This window comes from Aplysia californica, unplaced genomic scaffold (assembly GCF_000002075.1).
Source record: "Aplysia californica isolate F4 #8 unplaced genomic scaffold, AplCal3.0 scaffold00165, whole genome shotgun sequence".
In the NCBI taxonomy this organism is placed as follows: domain Eukaryota; kingdom Metazoa; phylum Mollusca; class Gastropoda; order Aplysiida; family Aplysiidae; genus Aplysia; species Aplysia californica.
In genome coordinates this window covers 939,643-967,139 of record NW_004797435.1, presented here as the reverse complement: position 1 = coordinate 967,139, position 27,497 = coordinate 939,643, and the positions used below count along the sequence as shown (strand labels likewise).

The 27,497-nt window shown below is 37.6% G+C and overlaps 1 protein-coding gene across 4 annotated transcripts; it reads right to left on the bottom strand.

Annotated features, from left to right (window-relative positions):
* Positions 1–479: 479 nt before the first annotated feature.
* Positions 480–27,497, bottom strand: LOC101862032 (ERO1-like protein alpha). 4 transcript variants are annotated; one of them, XM_005097862.3, is made up of 17 exons: positions 27,237–27,497; positions 20,652–20,771; positions 20,006–20,089; positions 18,932–19,000; positions 15,988–16,073; positions 15,279–15,352; positions 14,164–14,284; positions 13,018–13,064; positions 12,738–12,767; positions 11,947–11,961; positions 7,129–7,221; positions 6,125–6,294; positions 5,435–5,511; positions 4,744–4,813; positions 3,918–4,004; positions 3,098–3,237; positions 480–686 (listed from the first exon to the last, which is right to left on the bottom strand). In XM_005097862.3, the coding sequence occupies exons 1-17, from the start codon at positions 27,330–27,332 to the stop codon at positions 635–637; spliced, it is 1,431 nt and encodes a 476-aa protein (XP_005097919.1). In that variant the 5' UTR covers positions 27,333–27,497; the 3' UTR covers positions 480–634. The 4 variants fall into 4 exon arrangements, with proteins under 4 accessions (XP_005097919.1, XP_005097920.1, XP_012937709.1 ...); XM_005097863.3 differs by lacking the exon at positions 11,947–11,961; XM_013082255.2 differs by lacking the exon at positions 12,738–12,767.

The following is a 27,497-nucleotide window of genomic DNA, read 5'->3' as shown; positions in this document are numbered from 1 at the left end:
TTATTTACTGGCATATACTCTGAACAATTTATCATTTACTATACACAACTGACCATTTACTGTCATATACTCTCAACAGCTTATCATTTACTTTACACAATTTATCATTTACTGTCATATATTCCGAACAATTTATCATTTACTATACATGAGTGATCATTGGTGTCAGGACATGGTGGAAACAGGCGCTTGTCAATTTTGGGCATATTATTATTATCATTAATAAAATCCTAAACCCTGTTCATCTGCTTTGCTTTTGATGAAAAGATTACAAATCTGGTGTCAGAAAATGGACGTCCGAGTTTGGTGACTTCCAAAGTTTGAGAGCGCTTGGAAACTGAAAGTTTACAGTTTTTGTGCCATTGATCAACATTTTCAGTAAAACCCACACAAAAATAAGTTTTTAAATGGACATAAAAGATGTTGAGATAATTTTGAAAAATTCAATAAACATTTCCTATCAGGCGGGAAAAATGCTGTTTTTTTTTTCGATTTCATTATTTTGACCAGCACCTCATTTCACCACGATGACACACATTTACTACATTCATCACACAACTTATCATTTACTTCATTGGACTGGATCATTTAAGTAAGTCGCAGGGTTCTATATTCAGCACGGTGTTGGATCAGATCACCTGGCCAGGGCACGGAATGTTTCCAAGGCATGAATACTGCTGGACAACCTGCCAGGAAAAAAAAAGAAAGCAGAAAGGTATGATGAAATGATAAAGAAACAATTTTATATCTTCACAAAAACAAACCATAACAAATCACCACCACACACTGTGCTGTAAAAAGCAACAAAAACATGACAAAAAGCCTAACAAATCAAACATATTTTTTTTCCAGGCCACAAAAAACATTAAGGATGGTTGACATACTTTGTCACTAAAATATGAATCAATTGGGTGGGGGGGGGGGGCGCACTGGCTAGCAGTACAAGCACTCATAACTTAATTTTTGTGGAGTGAGAGGGGGAAAGGGGGAGAAGAAGGAAAAAAGCGTTCGGGTCTAGGACATTGTCTCTTATGAAAAGTATATAACTGTCAAAGTTGTGTACTCCCTTTGACAAAACTAGAGATTATAATTAGAAAGTGGACTGCTTCAACCCTCTCAATTGGGGCCAATCTTGGCCGAGTGAGGGATACTATATGATCAGAAAGATAAAGATACTCAATGGAACATATTCCCAACCAGAGGATTGAGCTCACTTCTTTTGCTCTGCCTTATCATTACATCAAAGATGCCAGGTTTTTATTGGCGACATCTCCACAAATCTGGAATAGCAGTTAGTCAAAAATGTCAGAGTATATGTTATTTCAGGTGTAATCCACACAATTAGGTCATTCTGTGATATGATAGCAGTTGATACAAAAATAAAGACCTGATGCATAGCAATCAATTTCTACAGGGCTATTATCATATGATAAGAAATAATCCACTCGCACGCTAAGAATACCCAAACAAAATAAGAGAAACAGACCACAGGGGAGCAGTCACCAACTGCCAGCCTCTTAAAAAAGTGATGAGAAACAACTCACTGCTACATGACACTCATTAGCATAATACGCCAACCAATACAATGCTGATCAGCATAAATAAGAACCAAAAAACCCCCATTCATTACCAGGAATCTCAAGAATCAAAGTGACACTCATTATAATACAAGAACACCCATGACACATATAAGCATTATATAGGAACCAACACACAATACAACACATAATACAGGAACCAACACACAACACATAAGCATTAAACAGGAACCACAGTACACATAAGTAGGTACCACAAACTGAAATTTCAAAGTCCTCTGATTTCATATTTAACTGCACTACTTTATAGAATTTATCATTCTGAGCATTTTGATACCAGATTTATACATATAGCTTCATTTTTAACAAAGTTATGAACATCTGAAGTTGCAGAAAAATGTTACAGTTTTTTAATTGCGAAATTTCTACACTTTGAGATGTCACAACATTCTTAAATTTGAATGGACATTCACAAAAACTTGTAGACACACACCTATGCACATAGAGAACAATCCCAATTTTTTTCAGGGCTATCAAATAACCAGAAGATGGAAATTTATTGACGTAAACATGGCTTTTTGACCAAAACGGCAAGAAACACAAGGGGAGGTTAAAATCACCACTCGCGACCGACGGCTTATCGGCTGCGCGCCGGGCCGCGTTGAAGGGAAGGAGAGAGAATTTATATGAAACCGGGGCCATGGTGCCCTGATTGCGAGCCGACGGGGAGCGTCCAGTATTTATTTGCGTATAATGGCTGTGTTATTCTTGAAGAGGAATGAATGGGCTTTCTGCCGATGTATTTCCGTAGTCAGTCCGATCACTGGTTCCATAAAAAAACAGCACCGTAAGTTTTCACATGCAAATCTCTTCTATTAATTCTTTAAGGACAGTCTTTAGAAATATATCACTGGAAAGAGCGTCTTCTCATCTTGAAATATCGACGAATCAGATTGCAGTATTTAATACCATACGCTCCCCGTTCCTGTTCAACCGAGGTCACTCTAAAAATCAATGCACGAAACGCGCGGCCGCTGCGGTGAAAACCTCGATAGTGTTGTCTTTTATCCCGCAAGATTTTGCTTTCAAAAGAATCGTTGATTCAAATAAATAAGACCACTAAAAAGAGGAAAAGCTCCTCTTTCTTCTGATATATCAAGTGTCTGTGTGTATGCATGATCACACAGTGTTTTAGGAAGGTAAAAATATGGGTTTCGGTCTCTGTGACAGTGCGCCACGGAGGCGCTCGGCCAGTTTGCGGTACCTACACATAAGCATTATACAGGCATCATCACACAACACATAAACATTACAAAACCAACACATAACACACCTAAGCATTTTACAGAAACCAACACACAAAACAGATAAGCATTATACAGAAACCAACACAACACATAAGAATTTTACAGGAACAAACACAAAACACATAACAATTTTACAGGAACCAACACACAACACATAAGAATTATACAGGAACCAACACACAACACACATATAAGCATTATACAGGAACCAACACGGCATTCATGAGCACAATGCAATGGCATCAGACTGACCTCCCAAACGCGTTGAACAACGCCACAATCTCTGTACGGGTCAGCTGGAAGTCTGACTTGAGGCTGGCATTGACCGTGGAGTCCCCCGCCATGCTGTCCCCGGAGAAGAGAACCTTCAGAGCTGTGCCCATTCCCAAAACCTGTTCAAACAGCTTTCATTTGAGTAAAACGAAGCACATAGACAAAATAACAAGTCTTTCTATGCAGGGAAAAGGCAAGTTTAGTTTAGTTTTAGTAGAGGGTTTTACGGCGCTCGCAACTGCATAAGGTCATATGAGCGCCAGAAGATTAGAGGTGTTACAAGAGAGTAACAAACATAAAAAAGAAGAAGGGGAGATGAGGACGATAGATGTTTGATAAGAAAGAAGAAGCAAACCACACCAGAGCACCCACCAACCACCCACGGAAAAGGCAAGACTCACAAAAAGATTATAGAGGTGAGAAAAAGATGTAGGTCATTCTGGTGGAGCCTTCAAAGCGCCCACCTGAATAAACACAGGGATGGGAACAAAACAGTACGGTACAACCTTAAAGACAGAAACTTAAAAAGAAATCAAAATCGTCTTCGAAGATGCATATTACAAAGATATTAATGATGCAGTCGGAAACAACTATATGCAGAAAACTATTTGCAGCTTTGTCAATTATGACTTTACTATCCTTCAATATTTTAAAAAACTTTTTCTCTTTTCAGTTTCAGACAAAATATGATAACTGATCAACCCATGCATAGCTTTGTTCTTCATTCTACATGTCAACAAACATAAAAGTTATACCCAAAACAAAGAGAAAAAAACCCTAGTGTGACTGAACTACACACCTGTAACTTTCCCCACAGCTTGCACTTGTCGCAGCCAACACAGTCCATGATCCGAGAGATATTGCGGAAATGATGGACAAACTCGCTCTGAATGAACGAAAGATGAGCCAGACATAACATTTTACATTAAACCAGATGTGCCTACTCCTTGTTGACCAAAAACAGGAAAATTCCTCTGAATTCTCTCTCAAAACAAGCTGAACTTGGGGATTACAGTTTACATTGAAGTAAATGATACATTATATGAAGTAACTGATAGTCATTTATCAGTAGTGTGAGAAATGCTAAAAATGACTGCTTGTGTGAAGTAGATGATCAGTTGTGTGTAAAGGATCAGGGTTTTTTTTTCAACAGAAACATCACTTAAAGTTGTTTTTTTTCCAAGAAAATTACTTTGACTTATGTTTGCTTAATGTACAGTCAAAATTTTAACTTTGTATACAAGGATTTTAAATATAACCAACTTTAAATTTGACAAGCATTTTTGCTTGTCAGATGTCCTATTTTTACACCACTCAGACAGTCAATTTGGATACTTATATTGCTTCACTCTCAACTGACTAACAGCAATTCCACTCTAAAAAATTTTTGATGTTGCTTTGAAGAATGTTCATTCCAAGTTTGAATGCATTCAGACAAAAGAAATGCTAATTCTAAGGCAAGATACAAATACCCAATATGCACACTATTTCTTTCTGTTTATGAAAAAATTGAAAATCATATTATACCTGCTTGTCTATCTACACCATTGTATGAATTAAGCTAAAAAAGAAGCTCAAAAGATTTTAATCATTGCAAAAAATAAGATTTAGAGAGCACCACTTACCTTGAGCTGTAGCATTTCCTGAGAGTTGACCTTGAACAGCTGGCTTTCATCAAAATGATCAGGAAAGTTTCTGGAAAGGAAAAAAAACCCAACAAAATTTGAAGGGAACTGCCATTCCATACAACTGGTGTCACAGGATACAGACAAAAACATAACTTTAACAATTTCCTATTCTAAAAAATTTCTTTTCAATCAAACGTGTGTATAAAACAAGATGAGGCAGAAATGACACATCCAAATATGTGTATTTGTTTTTTTGTTTCAGTAGAGGCTTTACGGCGCTCGCAACTGCATAAGGTCATATGAACGCCAGAAGATTAGAGGTGTTACAAGAGAGTAACAAACATAATAAGAAGAAGGGGAAATAAGGACGATAGATGTTTGATAGCAAAGAAGAAGCAAACCACACCAGAGCACCTGCCAACCACCCACTGTGTATTTGTGCTCCCCCAAGTGAACCACAAGTTAGTGTTCTTTGTGACTGGGTGTACAGATCTTTGAGAGAGAGAGGAAATGGAAGAGGGAGAAGGAGAGCCAGAGACAGCCATACGTATTTGTGCATTTTGGCCAATAATAAATCAGTGTACAAGTAGTAGTTTTGTTGTAAAGTGTAAAAAGATTTCTCTCAAATAAAAAGTGGTAGGCCTACATGAACACGGTGCCTTTCCAACTTTAACAACAAAAGTCTTACTTGACAATTGCCAAAAAGTCCTTCACGCCTTCCTTTAAATCTGCATCTTCCTGAGCATCACCAGTGTAGAAAACTTCCTGATTTGAGAGAAAAACAAAAAATGTTGAAATTTACATTGCTGAAGACTATTATTGAGTGATAACAGCATTGCATCTTTTGCCTTGTTATAAAATAAAACAAGAAACTGCAGACATAACATACACAGGTATCTGAGTTGTAATGGTTAGACTCTTCGCCCTTGTACCCAGAAAATATGAATGCAATTCCTATGTGGGGAAAGTTTTTTTTTCTTTTAAATCGAGTATCTCTGCTTGTTTACTGAGGTGCTGTATCCCACTCAACTTAGGTTGGCCATGAGAAGCTGGATTAAAGATCTACAATAGTCATATACTGCTAACTGTCACCTTTAGCTGCACCTTTATTATTATAAATGTAAGAGGGAAAAACATGTTTTTAAATCTCAAGTATGCATGCTCTTTAATAGCAGACCCCATCACCAAACGTCATGACCCCCAATAGGGGTCATAATCACACTGCAGGAATACCCCCAATAGGGGTCATAATCACACTGCAGGAATATCTGTTCAAATGGACTAAATGCACAACCTGATGTGATAATTGTGGTATCAAATACTTGTGCATTCAAGATCACCACAAAAAAAAAAAAAAAAAAGGTGTTAAGTATTTTACCTCTTCCAAATATGGCACAGCCTTTGATAGGGCCCGTAACTCTACTAAGTAAGTGAAGTACAGGTTTTTCAGCCTCTGTGGGCCATGGTCATCTGTCTTCTCTGGGTCAAATCGACGCTGGAATTCCTTGAGGTTGTGACCCCAAGTACCTGGGCCAAAACCATTCTTCGCTGAAGGGGAACAAACATGAGACAGTTAATAGCATTCAGATGGAAAATAAACAACAGCAAAGTATGGTTTTAACAATATTTTCAAAATTAAAGTAATTTAAGAGGCAAGACCTCCAAACTTCCATCCCTTAAATGACCAAGTCAAGTAGGTGGTGAGCCTAAAAAAATTCTCCACCAATGTAAATGTAGCCAAATTCAATAATGCCATTCACTAGGATTCAAACAAGTTATTCGCATTGAAACCCAGCAGTATGCAAAAAAGGAACTAACTACACATTGACGTAGTAATTACTTACAAACTCCACTCAAATGTGAGGTGGTGACATGTTCAAAATATCCATATAAATATTTGTGAGTACATCCTCAGAGAATGTGACTAGTAATTTGAAAAATACTAAGGTTTTATATGCACAGACACATATGAGTAAAAATAAATCATAAAAAACTTATTGCCTTTTTAAAACAGAAACATGCTTTGACCGCCTCAATTTACGTCTCCTTATATCACATATAACAATATATTAACACATAGAGAAGAGATCTCCCACACACACAAACACACACCACAAAAATATTTACACACATCACAAAAAAATTTCTCACAAACAACATAAAACAATAAATATTCACAAGCAATACACCATTAAAATATTCACATACATATACACATATAAACAAAAAGAAATATTTACACATACACAGACATAAAGAAAACACAAATACAACAGAAAAAAACATTCACACAAACATACACTCAAGCAGACATACACAAATGAAAAACTTATAGAAAGTATCCACACCCACATACACACACACAACTCATACAGCACTGACCTGGGAAAAGGTACTGGTCACACAGATGGATGTTGATGCTGGTGTGGAGGCCTGAGATGAGCCGATAGAACACCCGTTTCTCCAAACACATTGCTACAGAGGGAAACAGGAGAGAAGAAAAAGAAACGGTTCATTTTAAAAAAAGTACTTTACCAAGAAAATACATTTTTAAAATATTTATCTGTGAAAATAAAGTCCTATAGACACCCACAAATCCATTGCTTTGTTTTTTAAAAAAGAAAAACAGCTCTTAAACAACTGTCGATGACATTCATATATATATATATATGAATGAAGCTGAAACACAATCATTCTGGCAACACAAAAACCAACAGAAAAAATTACAAGAAGTGATATAAGTAAAGATGAAAATTTTCAATACGAGACTGACATACAACCTCAGACAGCCTTTTGTGAGACAAGGACTTGGCACTAAGGGAAAACACACTGAGTGGTTAGAGGGTGCAACTAGAAGGCCCCACTGATTTTCTTTTTCCTCAAATGATTCTGTTTATCTTTCTTGCTTTTCCCTTGCACTGCACAGTTGTTTTTGAGTGGAGGAGCTTTTCTTAATTCAAATTAAACACCAACAACTAAGCTGGACTTGGAAAAGGAAAATCACAAACAAAGCTGCAAGTTGGATGTGATGAAGTATCATTCTAAACCTAACCACAACAAGAAAGCAGAACATACTGGGCTTTCTCAGCTCTAAGACAAAAAGGAAGATATTAGCGTGTTTACGCAGACTTTTGGTCTGTAAGTGTTTGTCAGGTAGAGAGGAAAGAGTCACAAAGATAAAAGAGTTCACAGATATAACTGGTCCGCGTCATCACAGCTATAATGTAAGAATAACAAGAAGATTTGCAGAGCGCCTTTTGTTGTAAACTTGTACTTCAAGGAAAGTGACCAAGACAAGTTTGGTTTGTTTGACCAAAGAGAAAACTCAGATACATTTATGGTCATTCAGTGCATGGAAAATTAAAAGCAACACAGATAGGAACAACAGAGGGAAACAAAAAATAATAAGACCTACTAGTGCCGCTCTCCTACTACCCACTCTGACAACTCATATCGCATCAAGAAGAATTTATGAGGACAACAGATAGGATAGCACAAGCACACCCAAAAACCGTCAACACACTTATTGAGTGACAACAGAACTAAGAACAACAGGGTGGGGGAGGCTCTCATATGCATATTCACTGGCAGTAAAGTACCCACAATTTGGAATTATTGTTGTTCCTGATCAATACAATGTAGATAGTTTAGGAGATAAGCTCCTTCGACCTAGCCTATCATAGCCAACCTGGACTGAGTGGGATACACCATCCCAGAAGACGAAGATACTCAATGAATAATGCCCAGATAATCAAACTCCCATCATCTGCATGCAACAGTGAAAACCTAACCTGGGATACCCCTCGGATTTTGTGAAAATAACTTGAAATTTAGAAACTTGCATTGGCAAACCAAAAGACAGTTAATAGACACATCTAATATGGGGTTAAACAGAAAACAAATGCTTAGGATAACAACTGTTCAAATGAAAATAACGGAAATAACCACCAAAAACAATAAACTGCAAAAAACCCCTGGAAAAATGGCATTCAGGCCTAACTGTAACACCATAGTCGCTGTTCACATAGTGTGAGAGGATAAAAGTGACACTGAAAAACTAAAAACATATTTATTCAGTTCAACTAAAAACGAGATGCTATTGTCTTTGCCAAACAGAGCCACAAAAGACTTCCTACTCCGACAAAAGACTACATACTCCGACAAAAGACAAACTCCCAGCTGTACAGAATTATGAATAATGTCTTACCAGTGATACCCTGCACATGTTACCAGCGCGTCCTTGCATACTCTATGAGTGTGAAAGCATATAATGATCAAAGCTACATTTCCTCCCCCCGAGCACTCCCAAAACTAGGACCAGTTACTTGCCGAACTTGGGTAATTTTAATTCAAAAGCAAATTACTGAACCCATGTTTGCATCTTGTTCATTCCCAGCAAAAACCAAACCCATCACCAAAGACAAGACTACATGCAAACGTTAGTTCCTTCTTTCAATAAAATGACTCCTTTTCCAAATTGGTGTCCAGTTTTAAAAGTGGACAAAATACCCCTCAATTTAAAAAACAAAACAAAATGATCTTGTACGAAAAATGAAAAATACAATAAAAACGTTTTAAAATGCCAAATGAAACCAGACCTCAAAACCATTAATGTGCAAAATGATGCACTCCCAGACATTTTAAAATCTTGTTTTACCCTGACCATCAAATCCAAACTAGCAACTTTCAACAGTCAGACCTTTGCTTTATAAAACCAGTGCCTAGTGTATGGTACAAATGAGTATAATTGATATATTGGTAAAACTTGTCTTGGAAAACTGTCATTTAAAGCAACATATGATAAAATCTAGAGATAAAAGCACAGCCAATCCATTATCCCAGGACCTCTTTAGCTTGAGCCATGAGAAGAAAAAAAACATTGAAATTTTCACTGCTGGGATATTTAGCTGTAGGTTGATTGTGTGTATCAAGCAGGAACCCAGCAAGAGAAGCACTTGATTATTATATTTCAAGTTGTCTAACCGAATCGTCTTCTTCTGAAATGGCTTAACATAACAATGTTAACAATGAACTACATCACCAGAATCACCATAGGTTGAAGTATTTATTACAGAATGGCAGCACCCAGACAAGTTTCTCAAGAATATCACATTCTGCGACTTAGTGGGAATAGTAAAAGTACAATAAAATGTTTCATAAAATTGGTGCCTATATCCACTTACACTGAACATCTGAAAAAAAAAGCAGAGGGTTAAAGATGGGTTTAAATTTTAAGGAAAAATAAAATTTGTTAGGTAGGCCTATCTCAAAGAGAAGGACAGAAAACATATACCGAGTGAAAAATATAGAATCTATCGATACTGATGATAACATGAAGCAATGGCAAAGGTAGATAGTTTCGTCAGATCAACAGACAAAATAAGTCGATTCCACAAGACATTACATCAAACTTCAGTATTGGAACAAACACTGAAAATTAAGGAAACAGATAAGCTGGAGTTCATTCTATGAATACTAATCAATTCCTGGCAAACAAAAAATATAGACAAGGCTATAAAACAAGATTTTTTCCATACAAATGTACAGAGGAGCTGAATAAACACGAGCCAAAAAGAAAAATAGTTTACAGGTCAAACTTTACATTGAAAATCTTAGATCATTCTGAGATAGAAACATGACAGCATTTTGCAACAAGCAATAGGAATCAAAGAACTAATACTATGCAACACATTACGTCAACCAATAATCCAAGCACATTACAAACAGCATGGCGAATGACCAATGCATAAGACAGATGAAGTGAAAGGAAACCATGCTCATTTAAGCTCTTTTTACAATTTCAATAGGAAGAAACGATCTGAAAATGAAAACTTTCAAAAGACAACCAACTTTACATAACACTTAAAAAAGACATACATATCTTGGGCAGCCATATGCAAACCTCTGCTTGACAAATAAAAACCCATCAACTCATATCAATTCCCATTATCAATAACAACAACCTCAAGAACAGCAGCCCCCCCAGAAAGGAGCTCTTGTGGTCTAAGAGGTATGGTGTTCACCTCTCAGTCAAAAGATCCCTGGATTGAAACCTACCAACAACTAAAAAGTTTTCTTCTCAACAATTTCCTATTTTGTCCTTCTTTCCTGTTCTCTAGTCCCTTGTTGTCATCTGCTTTCCACTCCACTCTCTCACCCCTTCCCCCACCCGGCTCTCTGCTCCTCTCTCCCTGACTCATGACTCTTTCTACTGCTACTCCTAGCACGTTCTTAGAGCTGTCTTTCAGCCACACCTCTGATCTTAGGATACGTAAGATTGAATACCTAGCCTTCTCAGATAAGGGCAAAAAATCTCAGAGGTTCCATGTGCAGGCTGCACATATTCAAGATCCCTTGGTGGTCCTAAAATTGATAAAAATAGGCTTTAGCCACCACCTGGTAAAAATTCAAAAAAATAATTCCTCATAAAACTGAAAATACTCTCGTCAGTATTACAAAAAAAAAAAGCACTTTTGAAATCAGAATGTGGCAGCCTTAAAGTTGAAGACAAGGGACCCTCTGAATTAACCCTATCCGTACACCCTGGAGTCATTTTGTACCCCCGGGGTTGTATTCTTCACATTTTAGAAAACTTCTAGAGCGAAGATCTCTTTCAAACTTTCAGTATTTCTCAAAATATCATTTTGACAGACTGCTATGCAAAGCGTACGGATCAGATTAATGAGTAAATTTCCTCTTTAGAAAGTGGTGGCACAGAGTTCCCCACCTCATAAGGATGATACGATAGTAAAACAAGACGTACGGATAGGGTTAAGAAAACTGGTCACATGTGAAGTAAAAATCAGTTGCACTGCAGGTTGAAGAAACAGCAGGGGATTGCAAAGTAGGAGCAGTCCCTGTACCCGTCTCATCACCAAAGTGCATAGAACAAAGCAGAGAGATAGAGAAATTTGACACATGACTGCCATTGTACCAGCTGGACAAAGTAAAAAAACAACAAAAGAAACAAAATCAAACTGCGAGGAAGAGTCTTGACAAATATAGCAAAGCAACTTGATTTAGTTACAGGGAGTAAGTACATAAAGCAAATAAAGAAAATGAAAAGAAACTCACATGAATGACAGAAATACAGGCAATAATATGACAGAACAAGCAGTTTTTACAGTTCCTGCTATTAACAATGATTTCTTAGCCATAGACAGAGTCCAAGGATTCCTCTGAAAAGCGATGTAAAATTACCTTCCAAGAAGGCAGCTGTAAAATATGGTACAAATAAAAATAAATGGGTGTTTATGAAGAAAGATTTGAAGTTGAATTGTGCATGGTGATTATATGGTGTCCTTGTGTTTCTGTTGTTTGTAAAGAGAATGCGATATAAAATGGGGATGGATATTATAAGTAATCAAAGAGGAAAGTTTAGATTCTTAAAATCTTGCACTTTGAAAATCCTTGAAAGTGATGTATAAAAAGGCCTAACACCATCTTGACATAAAAAACCTCAAGCAGTCATTATAGAAAAGGCATGGAGCAAATCATGAAAATTTAAAGAGAGGACCTACTACCTTCTTTCCATCACAAATATATCATCAATTCCATTCTGTTGTCTTACATAGGACGATTGTTTAACTTAGAATTGGCATACAGACTCAGACTCGCAATAGAACTATAAGATTAGAATACTGGTTAAACAAACAGTTAGCAGCAGGTTAGTGATAAACAGGTAATGCAGGCATGACACACAAATTCAGAGATTTTACAGCGTCTGTGAATTAATAAAAGCAGATGTAAGTGAGCAGATAGATGGCACACTCTCTGCATCAAATCAAGGATCAGCAGATTTCTCAAAATGGTACATAAAATTTTCAACTACTGAGAAATGTGAAAGGCAATAAATGTAAAGTGTCGTGTCACAATGCATAACATCATGGAAGAAAAGGTACTCTACAGTGGGTTACTACAGATCCTTGGAACTTATTAACAATACCAGAGTAATGGTGGAGCCTGCCTAGAATGAAATGACTTTTACTTACCACTGGAAGACGTGGCACTGTCATAATTATCTGGAAATGAAAATGACAAAAATCCCTCTTCTCAATACAATGATATCGGGCTTATCTCACTCATGCTATTCTTATACAGTAGCAGTCCTCTTTCACTTCAGGCAAATAAAAAGGTGTTGACTATGTGAAGCTAAAGGGGAAGTGGTTTGAAGTTTCTTGAGGGTGTTGGGTCACTAAATAAGATGGGGAGGGGGGAGGGTAGAGATTGATTGAACAAGGGTAAAAGAATTATAATAAAAAGAACACAAACCTGCTTCAGTGATAGGTTCAGGGCCATAGCCAACACTTTTCTCTGGCCTGTGGAAAATAAATATCAAATGGTGACATTTCTTTCTCATATTGACCTTACAGATAATATTTAATGAAAATTTCTCCCTCAATAACCTCACAAAACAAAAACTGTAAAAATCAATCGCCTGTTAGGATAGTTGGTTTATGTTTAACAATGTACTAATCACACTTGTCTATGAACATATTTACTGGCTTCACTGGCACTTATTAACCTTTCACTGGCCAGCACTCACTTTTGTCATTTTTAAAAGACTACTATTTTCATAACGCTCACCAACATGTATTTCTGAGTGGGGTATTTAATAACACCTGTCACTTCCCACGTGATTCCCACTGCTCACCAAAATTACCAGATCACCCACTAGTGGCCAATACAGCCCAGGTTGGCAAGCACTGGACTAGAACTTTATATCATAAAATGAAATTTTAAAAAATAAAAAATGTTAACGCTTCAGCAAAAGGTAACCAAAGCTAGCTTGATGAGACAAACCAAGCTGTGTGTTCATCATCAGCAGTCATGTTGGTAATTCATGTCCCATCTTCATGTGAAACTACCAGATGGGGGAAATGACTGTCCACAGTCTAGCGTGTGGTTGGGAATCAGATGGATAATCCAGATACAAAAATGGACATACTTCAGTTTGACCAAGTCATATAAGATGTTGAATGCACTTGTAAAATAGTATCCAGATTTTTTTCTCTGTGGATTTTTAAATGCTGTGTACAGAGACCCTTTGTCTGTGCTTTGTACAGCATGTTTTTAGTTGCCAGAGTTTTGCACTGTCTGCATCAACCGTTGCCATTTTGAGTTGTCTGCCCGGAAGGGAATTACCAAAAAGAGCAATGACTACAGGCGGAAAAACAGGTAATGTATATGATAATGCAGATGAGATGAAGAAAAAAAAGAGGAGGAAAACGAGGGTGACAATGATGACAAGTAAAGAAGAAAAGAGGAGGAAAGAAAACAGGAGAAGAAAACAAAGGAGATGGAGGAGAAGGAGGAGGGGGAGAACAAAAATTTAAGGAGGAGGAAGAGGATGAGGAGATTAAAAAAAAGAAGAAATCAAAATATTAAAAAGTGTGAATGTGCAGAAGAGTATCTCACTTGAAGCAGTTCTCCTCATAGATAGACCTCCAAATGCGTCGAGGGGAGAGACCCTTGTAGCCTGTATACCTCTCTGGATTCAACAACAGGTCTACATACTCTAGGTCATTTGAGTGCTCATCTGTACAGACGAAGTTTCTGGTATTAAACAAGTGAATGAAACTTCGATTTAAATACTCTCATCACTCTTCTTTTTCTTACCTCTGTTTCTTTCATAATTTGACAATACAGTTCAAATAGTCTAAAAATTAAGCATACACTGGAAAAGTTATGATGATAAAAACCGTCTGGTTCAGGTCCAGGGTCTCGAATGTTTTTCAACCCTTTTTCTGTAAGTATCATTTGTAAGTTTTACGGCTTCATCCCATAAAAGAATACCTAAGAGGCTACATTCACATAAAACACATTGCTGTTCAGAGCTGGTAGCACTTGTCAACAGCTGGTCAGTGGTAGCCACGACTCACGGCTTGACCACCTCTGATGCCGGTGGGGAGTACTTATATCTGTCAGTAGGACTATGTCAAGGAAAATTGCTGATGTATCAACAAAACGCTAAATGGAGAAGTGAAAGGAAAATACAGTAGATCTGAGTAGGGAAAACTATTAGGTATGAAATCATTTCAGCAGCATCTGGGCACAGCTTGAGCTGAGTGATGGATTTGAATTGTTAAAGACACAAACAGCTTTTTAGAATTTGAATAAAGAAAGACATATTAACATGGTAATGGCCATTTAGTGCTGAAAAAAGGAAGACTGAGACAACAACAACAGAAGGAAACTAAAGAAGTAGGACCTATCAGTGATGCCTTTCCAACAACCTCAAAATCAACTGCAAGAAACAGTTTGAGAAGGTGCAGGGGGCAAACAAGGGAGAAGAGAGTCAATGATTTGAATTTACACTCTCATTGATGCAATCCAGATCATTTTGGAGATTTCATCCCAGCCTCACAGGGCCAACTCAGGCTGAGTGGGATACAGCATCCCAGCAGACAGACAGGACTACTAAAAAAAATTTAAAAATAACATCCTCAAACGAGAATCAAACCGTCTTCTGTATGCAATGTTGAAGAGCCTGACCATTACATTACTGATGCAGGAAGATGAAGGTCACTTACCATCCACTTCACAGAACATAGGGAGAGACTCGTCATGCTCCCTCCAGCTCTGAAATTCTGCTTTCTTCTCATCACTGTCAAAAGAGGAAATAGAGAAAAAACATTGATTGATAAGTACAAATTATTTATTATTTACTGTTTTAGTTTCACATGCTCTTTATTAGTCTAGTTGAGAAAAGAAAAGAACATCCGCACAATAAGGGTTAAAAAATGCTCAAAAAAGCAAAACAGACAACCCAAAAGAAAAGAAATAGTACCTTCTCGTGGTCCCCTCCAACCACCCACACATGCCTTATGATAAATTCAAGAATTCCTTCTATCAATAGAATAGAGGGATGTTAGTGGTACATCTTGTATAATAACCAATCTTTCTGTACTACCACATATGTTCTTTTGAGATCTACTTTGGCCCAAAGAGTTTATCCTGGCTCCTTACTGTAGCAACTTTCTGTTTAGATCGGGTAAAATGAACCTCATCAACACAATAACAGTAACCTTATGCAGAGAAAAAGCAAGACTGACAGATATCAACAACACAGGGAAAAACAGAAGCAATACCTACCAATGGCACACTCCAACCACCTGCGATAATTCCATGGACAAGACACAGCTCGGTCACTGACCCCCAGCACGAGCTGTAACTCACACCTGGCTTGTGTAAAGACACTGCCAAGAACGCCCTTGTATAAAACTTGTTTGTTACACTCACCTAATTGTTGTGTCCAAGGCACTGAGCTGTCTCTCTTCTGTGCAGTCGCCACCCCCCTGCTCTCCCTTATTGCTCTCCATTGTGTACTGAGAAAAAGGAACATTTGAAAAACTGGCTGATAAAACTAATCAGACCAACTGTCTTACATAAGCTGAGGATTCACAGCATTACAAAAGCAATCTTATGTTCGATAAATGTAACTGTATAGGTCTACCGCCCTTTTCAACACTTTGTACGGGGCAGGGATTTAAAGTTAAGATCCATCTCCAATAAGACCCAGCCAAGTCGGTGGAGAGCCTTAACAACTTCCCGAACAACCCAAGCACAAGAGCACCTTGTTGGCCGCATGATACCAACTGAACAATCCTCAGTGTCTGGTCTCAGAGGGAGAAAGATACCACTAGTGTCAGAGTGTACAGTGTGTGGAACAGCTGATGAGCCACTGTTTCATAACTGTTATCACAAAGTGGGTGAAACAGAGGATGCAAGTCAAATAATTGATCAGAGGATGCAAATTAAATAATAAAAATGAAGCTCATTTATGCACTGTGTTTTTGCTAAAATGGCTTACAGGACCCCCCTCTCTCTCTCTCTCTTTCTCACACACACACGCAATTGCTTCATTTAGTTTGCATACATCTATTTTCTGTGAAGAACCTGGTTGAACGACAAATGCAATGGTCTATTTCATATATTATATTGTAAAGTATATGTAGCCCTTTTTCGAGAGGGAATATAATACTTTCTACAAAAGCCATCCAAAATAACAATTATTACTAAAATAGTTGTCATAAAGGCCCCTTGTCCTGTTCCGACAATAGACTGTAAAGCCTATTCAGCAATCTCTTAAGAAGGGATATACTTTACAAATACACAATCCAATGTCATCACTATTATCACAAAAAAGAAAAGTTGAAAAAATTCAGTCATATACAGGTATTTCAAAGAAATGAAGCAGTTATATTATTACTAACAACCCAGAGCTCTTCACATAAACAACAAGTGGAAAGTACCAGTAATAAAGCAGGTAACAGGTGCAAGGCAAGGTGTTTCCTAATCAATATTCATATACTTCCCTTATATTGACACCTGATTGATCTTGTTCCCGAGGTGTATTTTACTACTTTATTTTGTTGGCTACAGGTGGTAGCTTCACAGACAGCACAGGGAAAAGTTAAGAGATATCAATTTTAGTAGAGACATCCAATCCTTACAGGCGAAGAGTATCACAATATCATCTGATTTTTCCAGTCTATTATTGTTTTAATACCCTTCGTTAATGGATTATTTTACAGCTAGAAGACTCGACGCCAGGGTAAAGAGAAAAGAAGGAAGAACAAACAAAAGAAGACAATTGAAGGGGTTGCCCCTCCTTCTGGTGGGCAGTGCATCTATTAATAACCTTTTAATAATCAACTCAGGGAAAGTAACAACTTGTCTAGAGTGGGGTGAAAAGAAAAATGATAATTGCGCTTCTTAGCTGCAGCCATCCATGATTGAAAATGTTTTTTCTTAGGTCCCAAAACAACACACTTTAGATCAAACTGAAGAAGTGTGCTGCTTTTACCCTGCCTGTCAGGTCTAAATGGGATATTATATTTTGTCAAAAAGATGAAGGATACTTGATAAAATAACTCCTCCTCAAGGAGCTTTAGAACGAACCAGCCAGCACTGAGCTTATCTTTATGTCCCTTACAAATCATTAATAACAGCCTCTCCTCCTCCAAAATAAATAATGATAGGCCTCTAAAATTATGTAAGGAAGCCTAAAAAGAAATCAAGATTTATGAAACGTTAAGTCATCAGTAGAGGAAAACCTCTGCATTGTAAATATAGCCCTTCAGCACTCAGAGCTTTGGTGAGAGACTCGAGAAAATGTAAAGAGGGAACATCTGGCATTAAGAGAGTGACACTTTCTGGGATATAAATTCTACCTGGTTTATTATCATCTCATCTAGATAACATAGGGAATGTTGACTGAATACTGAAGCAGACATAATTTCTGTCAAATTGCTTTTGTTTTGCCATGTTTATGTTAACACAGATGCACATTAACTCTTATCAGCTAGAATGACATGTTCCGGGTCATACCAGTTTACCCTGTTCCACCAAAACACCAAAAACGTGTCATTCTCACCTCCCATAATAAAACACACATTTCCATCCAGTCCTTCAAATCCATCTTTATAATGTTGGTCAAGTTAATAATAGGCATGACGATATTTCCTTTCCGTGTGACAATCTGAAGCTCGAAGGTGTACTTTTCAAGTGGCAGCACATTGTATCACCCAAACTTTTGGGAACTAGAGTCCAGTCAAGATCACTAACTAAATCCTTCTACACATCTGCTTTTTCTGTATCCAATCTCACTATCCTGATAGTACCCTCTTCCCCTATGTTGCATATGGTCCACTTTTTGGCATGCTGAACGAGACAGATCTAAATCCCAAACTGTCAGTGATGAAAAAACTTATGCAAATTCTTAATGAAAGTACAGATTTAATTAAATTAATACTGGCTGATAAGAGTTAACATGACAATCAGCATTTAATGTTGGGGGAAGAAAAAGAAAGCACATAGATATATCAGTGGGACTGTACAGAGAAAGAATCTACTTAAGACAGCCTCAAACTAAAAGACATTTCAGATATTGTTCAGATCATTAAATGTTCACATTCTCTTAAGGACAATAATAAAATTCCCCATCTTTCTTCTCCCTTGGAAATTCCCCACTTATTTAATAGAAGGCAATCAACAAATATAAAATAGTTATTGCATAGACTCATTCCTGTTTTCCCAAATATTCAGCAAAGCTTAAAAATCTGGGAACAAAAGGGTATAAATCCTCTAGCCGCAGAATCAGTAATGATGATCTATATCAGAAATATATAGGCTTCAAAGACAACTCTGATAGATGTGTCCAAAGTGACTATGACCTACTTACCTTATTCTTCTCATGCTGGTTGTTGCTCTCATTGTCTGGTTGTTTCTCTGTCTTGATTGGAACCTCATCCTAAGTGAATATAAACACAAACATAAATGACTTTTAATTTTATTTCTTTATAAACAACGACCTGCTTTTGTTGTTTTACAATGGCAAAATTGAAAGACAGAAAGGTAAAAATTTTTCTCTAGAAACAGTTACTGCCTTTGTTGGATATCTTGAAAGTAGATAATTGATAATTATCAATTCGAAATCTTAAAGGGTTTCCTCAGGTCAGTTAGATAAAATTGACATTTCCCTCTTGTCTGAAGAAGCTAGTATGGTTGTTGGTTTCATTTTTTTGGGGTTTTAGTAAGGATTTACGGCGCTTGCAGCTGCATAAGGTCATATGAGCGTCAAGGGGTGAATGTCAACAGAGAAGTCTAAAAGGGGAATCAGGCGTACTCTGTTCAACCTCTTTAGCCTCAACAGCACAAAGTCTGCTTCAACTATCAAGGCACCGCCGAAAGCAGTTCACAAGAGAGTGACAAACATACAAAAGAAGTAGAGGAAAATGACGATAGTAAGGATGAGGAAAGAAAAAGCAGCAGTTCGCCATATGTTGTTCAGGCACAGTATTAGTATGAGCATGACATTGATCAATCAGCCCATTTACAATTCTACAGTGAATAGGAACATGGAAATATCCCCCCTTTTGGGAATAGCCTATAAAGACACTTCAGTCAGTAGCACTGCACTGGGGGGGGGGGGGGGGGGTAGGTTGTAAAGAGACAACAATGCATGTGACATTTGAAATAAGTTCCTATTTATAAGTAAAACATTAAAGAATAGACAGGTAAATCAATAACAGCTTTTTGAAGCTATGCAAAGAGAAACAATCACCAGAACTGGAGACCTTTAGTCATTTGGAAGCGGGAAGCAGCAATTGTCAAAATCTTGCTGTAGATGGGAAAGAGAAACTATGCCAGACAATGATCCCTTTACCATTTCCTCACAACACAATCAGAAAAAAGGCTACAGTTATGAAGAAGAAGCCACAACATCTTTTCACGCTAAACCAGTAGTGTTCCTTACTTTTTGACAGATATCCACATGACAGTCTTTCAGAGCACATCTGCTATCATCAGACCAGAAGGGACACTGCTTCTTTAAATTAACCTGTGAAAATATTACCACAATTAGTATGGAATTAGAAGAGCACTTTTACTTCTTATAGAAAAAACGCAACATTATGAGCAACAGTACAAAGTATTACAAGCAAAGATGATAGAAAACACTTAACACATTTACATTAAAACCCCCCCCCCCCCACCTAATATACTCAGCACGAGTACACACAATCTATACATCACTGTACATACTACTAACAAACATTATCAAGCTTCAAATTGACAATAACGAAAAAACCCACAAAGACTTAACAGAACACTTTAACAGCTAAAGTTAGCCCTGTGGCCATAAATTCCAAATATAGGCAAATCATTGAAGGTCAGTGACATATGAGGTCATCTATAACTGATCTAATGCTATAAAAGTACTGCAACTGTGTCAACTTGCAAAGCAAATATTAAATTGAAAGTAAAATATTCATATGAAAAAATAGCACTCATATAATATCATTATAGAGAAAATAGCTTAAAAGGCAAAAATAATTTTATAGGAAAAGCCAAAAGTTTAAACAAAAGAAAAAGAAAAGCAAACTGTTCTACATTGTCTTTACCTTGAAGTATCTAAAATAATTGCGGGCTAGTAAACTTTTCAAGCGCGGGTAGATCTGATTATTGTTCAGGGAGTCCAAAGTTTCCACTTTGCAAGAACAGTCATCCACTTCTCCGCTCAACTGCAAAAAGATATTTCAAATCATTTTAATGATAACACAAAATTTTAATACAATAAAAAATGTTATTCTGACACAAAATATCAGTAAAACAAGAAAAAGAGTGATCAGCAGCTGCATACTAAATGAATCATATCTTTGAACTAGCTGGGCCCCCTTTTGATGAAAGGAATGATCGGTGTATTAACATGAAACTGAAAGTCATGGGCCAACTATATTTACACTCTACTGGAATGGAGCAATAAATTTTGAGAGAAAAGTGACACACGTGTTTCCAAGTCGCCAAATATATAATAGATGTGTAGATTGACTTTCTATTCCGTTTTCGTAGTTGTACACTCCAGAATTTCAAAGGTGTGGAAACAGTGCGCACGGCTAGTGAACGGAAACCTCACTTGTTTACAATGATACAATGGCGTCTTAGAAGACGGACTTTCCCAAGATTCGAACTCTGTGTGGACCAAACAAAGCGTTTTGGAAAAATCAGGGAAAGCAGTTTGCATGGATTTTTTAAAGTTAGGTCCTAGCCACATGGATGCTGTGGACACCTGCAAAGTTTCAAAGGTGTGGGTTGGGTAATAAGGGAGGAGTTTGAGCACAAAAAGCCTCAGAAGTCCACTTTTATATATAATATATATATAAAGATTAATTTGTTACTTCGAATTCAGCTTACCATTTAAGCAGTATTTTTGGATCCGTGTTTCACCGGCACGCCACTTAAGTGGCATTTTTGGGGTACAGATTTAGTCCACCCCAAGATATACACCTGATCCTCTTGTGCTACCTTTGATTATTATGCTACCTATTTTCACCCAGATTGTGATCATTTGTCCAAACAAATAGTTTGAGTGCTCACACAAATAAATCCATCAATATTTGACTGAATGAAAAAACCTGTTTTAAAGTAACATCTTTTACCCCTGGGTGCATAAAATTGTGGAATCTGATGTGTAGACCTACTGAAAGAGTAAAGACAAGAAACTATGATCAAACTAAAGTTCGTCTAGCCATCTTCATTGTTAACCAGATCAGCTGGCATTTTTTAAAATTACATAATGCTAAGGAAAGATGCAATGCACAAAATAAAGAGGGGGAAAACCAGGATTTGAAATCATTTACTGAAAACAGGAATTTTGTATAAAATAGCTTGTGTTTTTTTTTGGTAAGAGTTTTACGGCGCACACAACTGCATAAGGTTATATGAGCGCGCGGGACACACCTAATATTTTCAGTTGGTAGGAAATTTTGAATTTTGCCCGGGTGGCGGCCGAAGCCTACTCTTATAGATTTTAGACCACCAAGGGATCTTAAACGAGCGCAACTTGCACACGGGCCCTCCGAGATTTGTCGTCCTTGTCCGAGAAGGCTAGGGGTAGATCTTTCCTACCAGAAGATCAGGGGTGTGGCAGAAAGACAACAGTAAGGAGGCTGCAGAAAGAGTCAGGAGCCCAGAAGAGGAGGCAAAGGAGATGAGGGGGAGGGGGCAGAAAGCAGACGACAGAGCATTGCTGGAGAGCAGGAAAGGAGGTGAAAAGAGACAATTTTAGAGAAGAAAATTTTTCGGTCGCTACCCGGATTCGAACCCGGGACCTTTGAAAAAGAGGCCAACACCTTAACTTCTAGGCCACGAGAGCCCCCTTAATTGTGTTTAAACAATGACTACTGTACTCGAAAGGCTTTTAAAATAATTTTTCATTAACATTTAATTTAAAAATCACAATTAATATACAATTCTTTATAGAGTAAGTCCCATGCAAAGAATAGTGATCCTTGCAGTTGAACAATTTATTTATATGTCAAATTTCTCAAATTGTACAACTAAATGAAACAGGTCCAGGGGGCACTGTAACTCAACTGGTGTTATTGTGTTCATCTATACAGGAGGACCGGAGTTTTATTCCCACCATGTCAGGTTTTGTCACATGTTTTCCACATCCTTTGATCCTCAGGTATGTAAGATTAACTCTATCTCTGAGGAGGGTAAACCCACTATGCCTGGGCTCTTTTTTGGTGCTAGATCTAAATCTTGAAATAACGAAAAATTCACAAAATTGGTCATTAAAAAATTAAAACAAGTGAACCTAGTTTGATAGTTCATCTAATGAATGAAATCCCAATAAAAGAGATCGCCGAAAAGTAATTTGATGTCGAAGTCGCTCTAAAGGAAAGCGCCAGGGCCGCTGTCAGCGGCTCACCAGTTCCGACCGCGAGCCAATGGGAGCGGCTTGCACGAAATAAAGTTAAGCACCTGGACTTCTCAGATATGGACTAACATTTTGGAGATCCTGTGTAGAAGTTTCACACACAAAGAATACTTGGCAGTTCTGAAATTTTTATTGAACGGACAGAAGGCTCTTTGGGCCACCATCAAGACAAAATTCAAAATCAATTCTAACTCAGAGTCAGGGACTACATACTCCAGCCTGAACATTATTGCACTTGTGATAAGACTGGCTAACCAATAAAATAACAATTGTTCTTTTTTTGTTAGCTGACAGTTCAATTTTTAGGTTCAATAGTTAAATTATCAACATGCTAGATCAAAGAAAGTCAGAATTATGACTAAAAATGCTCCTAAAAAACAACTTGCATGATAAAAGCAAATGTGATTTTTGCTTCTCATGTAGTGGGCCTACTCCACTAGGTTAGCTGGTCCTATCACAGTCACAAGGGCAATATATAGAGTACTATTTGAAAACAGTCCATTAAAAAAGATTCCAAACAAAATGTTTATGAAGAATTTTACTAAAGGTAAATGAATTTATTACAAATAATGAATATATGAAGTGTTGGAAGAGCAGGAATTGAAGATATCAACACAACCATAACAATTTAAGGAGAAGATGGAGATATAGACTAGAACATGTTTTAAAAATGCAGAAGACAAGATTGCCCTATCCTATTAGACATAGTATGGGAAACCAACTGGAAAAAAGAAAACGAGGAAGACCAAAACTGGAAGCTCTATAGGCTATAGAGGCACAATAAGGGATGAGGAAATCACCCAGGGCCTGAATTTGACGAAATTGGAGGACGTGGCCAGGGATAGACAAGCGTGGCATGGACTGCTCTCCGCCTTACGTACCTGATGGTATAGGGAGAGATCAGTAAGTAGCCTATCCCTAAGTAGCATCGAGTGTCTTCAGTCTGTCACGCAGAGAATGTTCCAGGTAGGTTATAATATATATATATATAAAATTGCCATAATAAATAAAAATCGATTCCTATAAAAATTAACAGCTCCATGAGATGAAGATCTAAGAGTCACAACCCCCACCCCCAAGGTGAGCCCCACCAGTGCCAGGCCTATAGATGTGGAAGAAGAAACAGGTCTAGAATTGGCGCTTTTTCGGTAGTTCCCACCCCGCAATTGATTTTTTCGCGGGTTTTGGCCCCAAGAGTAGGGGGGTTTCAGGGGGGCAGCACCCCTGCCCTAATAATAATCGCAGTGGCTATTTTTACGGCGAGCCGTAAAGATAGCCTCCCAGGCTATTTTTACGGCGTGCCGTAAAGATAGCCTCCCAGTGAGTCCCAGGCTATTTTTATGGCGATCCTCGAAAAGCGACCCTACTCCGCCTCTCATGTACGCGACATGCCTCTATGTATTAGATCTAGGCCTATAGGGGTTGTTCAAAATATAAACTTACACCTCAGAGGGGAAAGGGTGTCTTTGGCTTCTGTAAGAAAAGTGTAAGATTGGGTGGGGAGGTTAACCAGATATGACACTTTTGTGAGATGAACGTTTTGCTCATGACTGGGAAGAAAAGGTAAAAGAAAAAGTGGATAACAAGACCCAGATCTGCATGATCACTGCAGATCCCCGTTGTTGTTGTTGTTTTTTTTTGGTTTTTTTTAGAGGGGGGGGGGGGGGGGGGGGTTACAAATAATTTTGAAATTATGATGAAAATTCTGTAGGTGGACATCTAATTTCTTAATGTTTCTTTGTAACTTTGCAACTGTTTTGTTGATCTTTTAGTGTCTTGATGTCTTTTATTTGTGAGGCACATACCTATTGCATTGACAAGAGTCTCAATGTCTTCCACATATATATGCGTTCTGTCTAGTTCATATGGTTTGATTAAATTGTATTAACTGAAATGTTCTTTTTACGGCAGTCACAAACTGATGACGTAGAACACGTTTTTCAGTCTTATAAATTCCGTCTTGGCTTGTAGGCCTTGTAGGCTACTACCTTATTTGTTATTTTATACTACATTTTACTAAATGACTAAACTAATGTAACATACTTTGAGCTGGTTAAAACCGAGAGTAAGGCACTATAATTAAATGTCCTCTATTATTAGTATTATCATAATTATAGTCTTTATTCTGGACTTAAACAATTCAATGTTTTTATGTTCTTTACTAGGACCTTGTTGTTGTGGGATTCTTTCAAATAATAAAATAGATCGCATTTTTTAAGTTTTTGTGTATTGTTTTCTGATGTGCTCATATTATTACTGTCCATTTTTACGGGGAACAGCTCACCCCAAGGGTGATTCTTTTTCCGATTCATATTTAGGAAAAAAAATTATACGGGCATATCAAGAAATAATGAAGAAAGTAAATTTTGATAAGTCGGAAAATATGAAAGTTGCCATGGAATGGAAACAGCACCAACATGCAAAACAAACAATAATTTTAAAAAACCGAAGGCTTCTTACTCTCTAACAAAATTGCATGAAAATTGGTGGAATGGTAGATACAGATACTATGGTCAATCGTACTGAGCAAAATTTTGATATTTGAAGGTGTAAAAAAATATATGTGTTCCTGTACCCTGAAATTGCATCACAATAATTAATAAATTAATCATTGTGAACGCACAAAACATTTTTTTTACACCTCTATCAAAAATCTGCTCAGTGCAAATTATAAGGAAGGAGGAACATTTTAAAGGCATTCCCAAGGCGAAAAGTGTACTCTAAAATGGCCGCTCTTCTTGTGGGTGTGGTACATGTAGTGATGTCAGTGAATGAGATGATGATGCTGGCAGTGGCAGTGATGATGGTAATGATAGTGACGAGGAGGGTGGCGGTGATGATAAAGAGAGGGTGAATGATGATGGTGGGGAGAAAAAGAAAGAGGTGGTGGTGGAGGAAGAGAGAAGGAAGATGACGAAGAGAATAGAATGACGGTGAAGAGGAGGAAATGGAAAACCTATGGGGCTGTTCAAATATAATCTTACACTTTTGGGGACTTTTTTAAAACACAAAACCCAATACCACTTTTCTCACATTTGCCTCCTACCCCCACCTACACCAATTTAATATTAGTACTTTTTCCGATCTTCAACTTCCATTATTATTTTAAAGATACCTGTACTATACGCGGCTTTTTTTAACTTGCTTGTTAAAAAATATATCATTTCAGTTAATACAATTTAATCAAACCATATGGACTAAAAAGAAACGCTAAAAAAGCTGTGGAAGACATTGAGACTCTTGTCAATGCAATAGGTACGTGCCTACAAGTAAAAGACATCAAGACATTAAAAGATCAACAAAACAGTTGCAAAGTTACAAAGAAACATTAAAAAATTATATATCCACCTACAGAATTTTCATCATAATTAAAAAAAACAACAACCCAACAATGGGGATCTGCAGTGATCATGCAGATCTGGGTCTTGTTATTGGCATTTATCCACTTTTTCTTTTACCTTTTCTTCTCAGTCATGAGCAAAACGTTCATCTCACAGAAATGTCATATTTGGTTAACCTCCCCACCCACCAATCTTACACTTTTCTTACAGAAGCCAAAGACACCCTTTCCCCTCCGAGGTGTAAGTTTATATTTTGAACGGCCCCTCCTATAGGCCTAAATCTAATACATTGAGGCATGTCGCGTACATGAGAGGCGGAGTAGGGTCGCTTTTCCAGGATTGCCGCAAAAATAGCCTGGGACTCACTGGGAGGCAATCTTTAGTCTTTACGGCACGCCGTAAAAATAGCCTGGGAGGCTTACTTTTTAGTAAAAATAGCCACTGCGATAATAATAAGGTGGGGGGTTTCAGGGGGGCATGCCCCCCTGAATTTTACCATAATTTGATGTCTTAGCTCGCCGCGGATCAAACCTATCGGTCTCGATGTAGTCTAGATCTAAGCTCAAATAAGGGGGGTGGGAACTACCGAAAAAGCTCCCTAGAATCTAGATCTAGTCTAGATTCTAGATCTAGAATCTAGATTTAGATCTAGATCTAAGTTTATAGCCTAGATCTAGTTTTTTTTGTAGCACCACAGATTCAGCTTCTTGTAAGTCTTACTGGCCTGTCTTACTCTTCTTAGAATATCTAAGTTAAAGTAAGATGAGTTGAGGATTTCAGGGTCACGGACACACCGCAGGAGAAGAAAGGAGGCTGATCGACTTTGGCACAACTTAGTGTATTTAATACAGAGGGGTACATGTCACCTTGATCTAATCCTTTCCACGGAAAGGGGCGTTGACAAACAACAAACCTAATCTCACCTTACAAAAACACCGGTCTGCAACATCGCCATTCCATTTTGCGGAAGCAATGGACGCAAGCGAAAAAAGTAATAATCCAAGTGCAAAACGATTCATTTTGCTTGGAAACGAATATTTTTTGTTAAAGCTATCAGACGCCTTTGATTGATAGACAAACTTCAGACACACAACTTTCCAGCACAGGCTGTTCAATGCTCAGAAGTCCACTAAGTGACACATGCATTTCAGCATGCTTGCTTTTGTTTATATCACCTAACAACA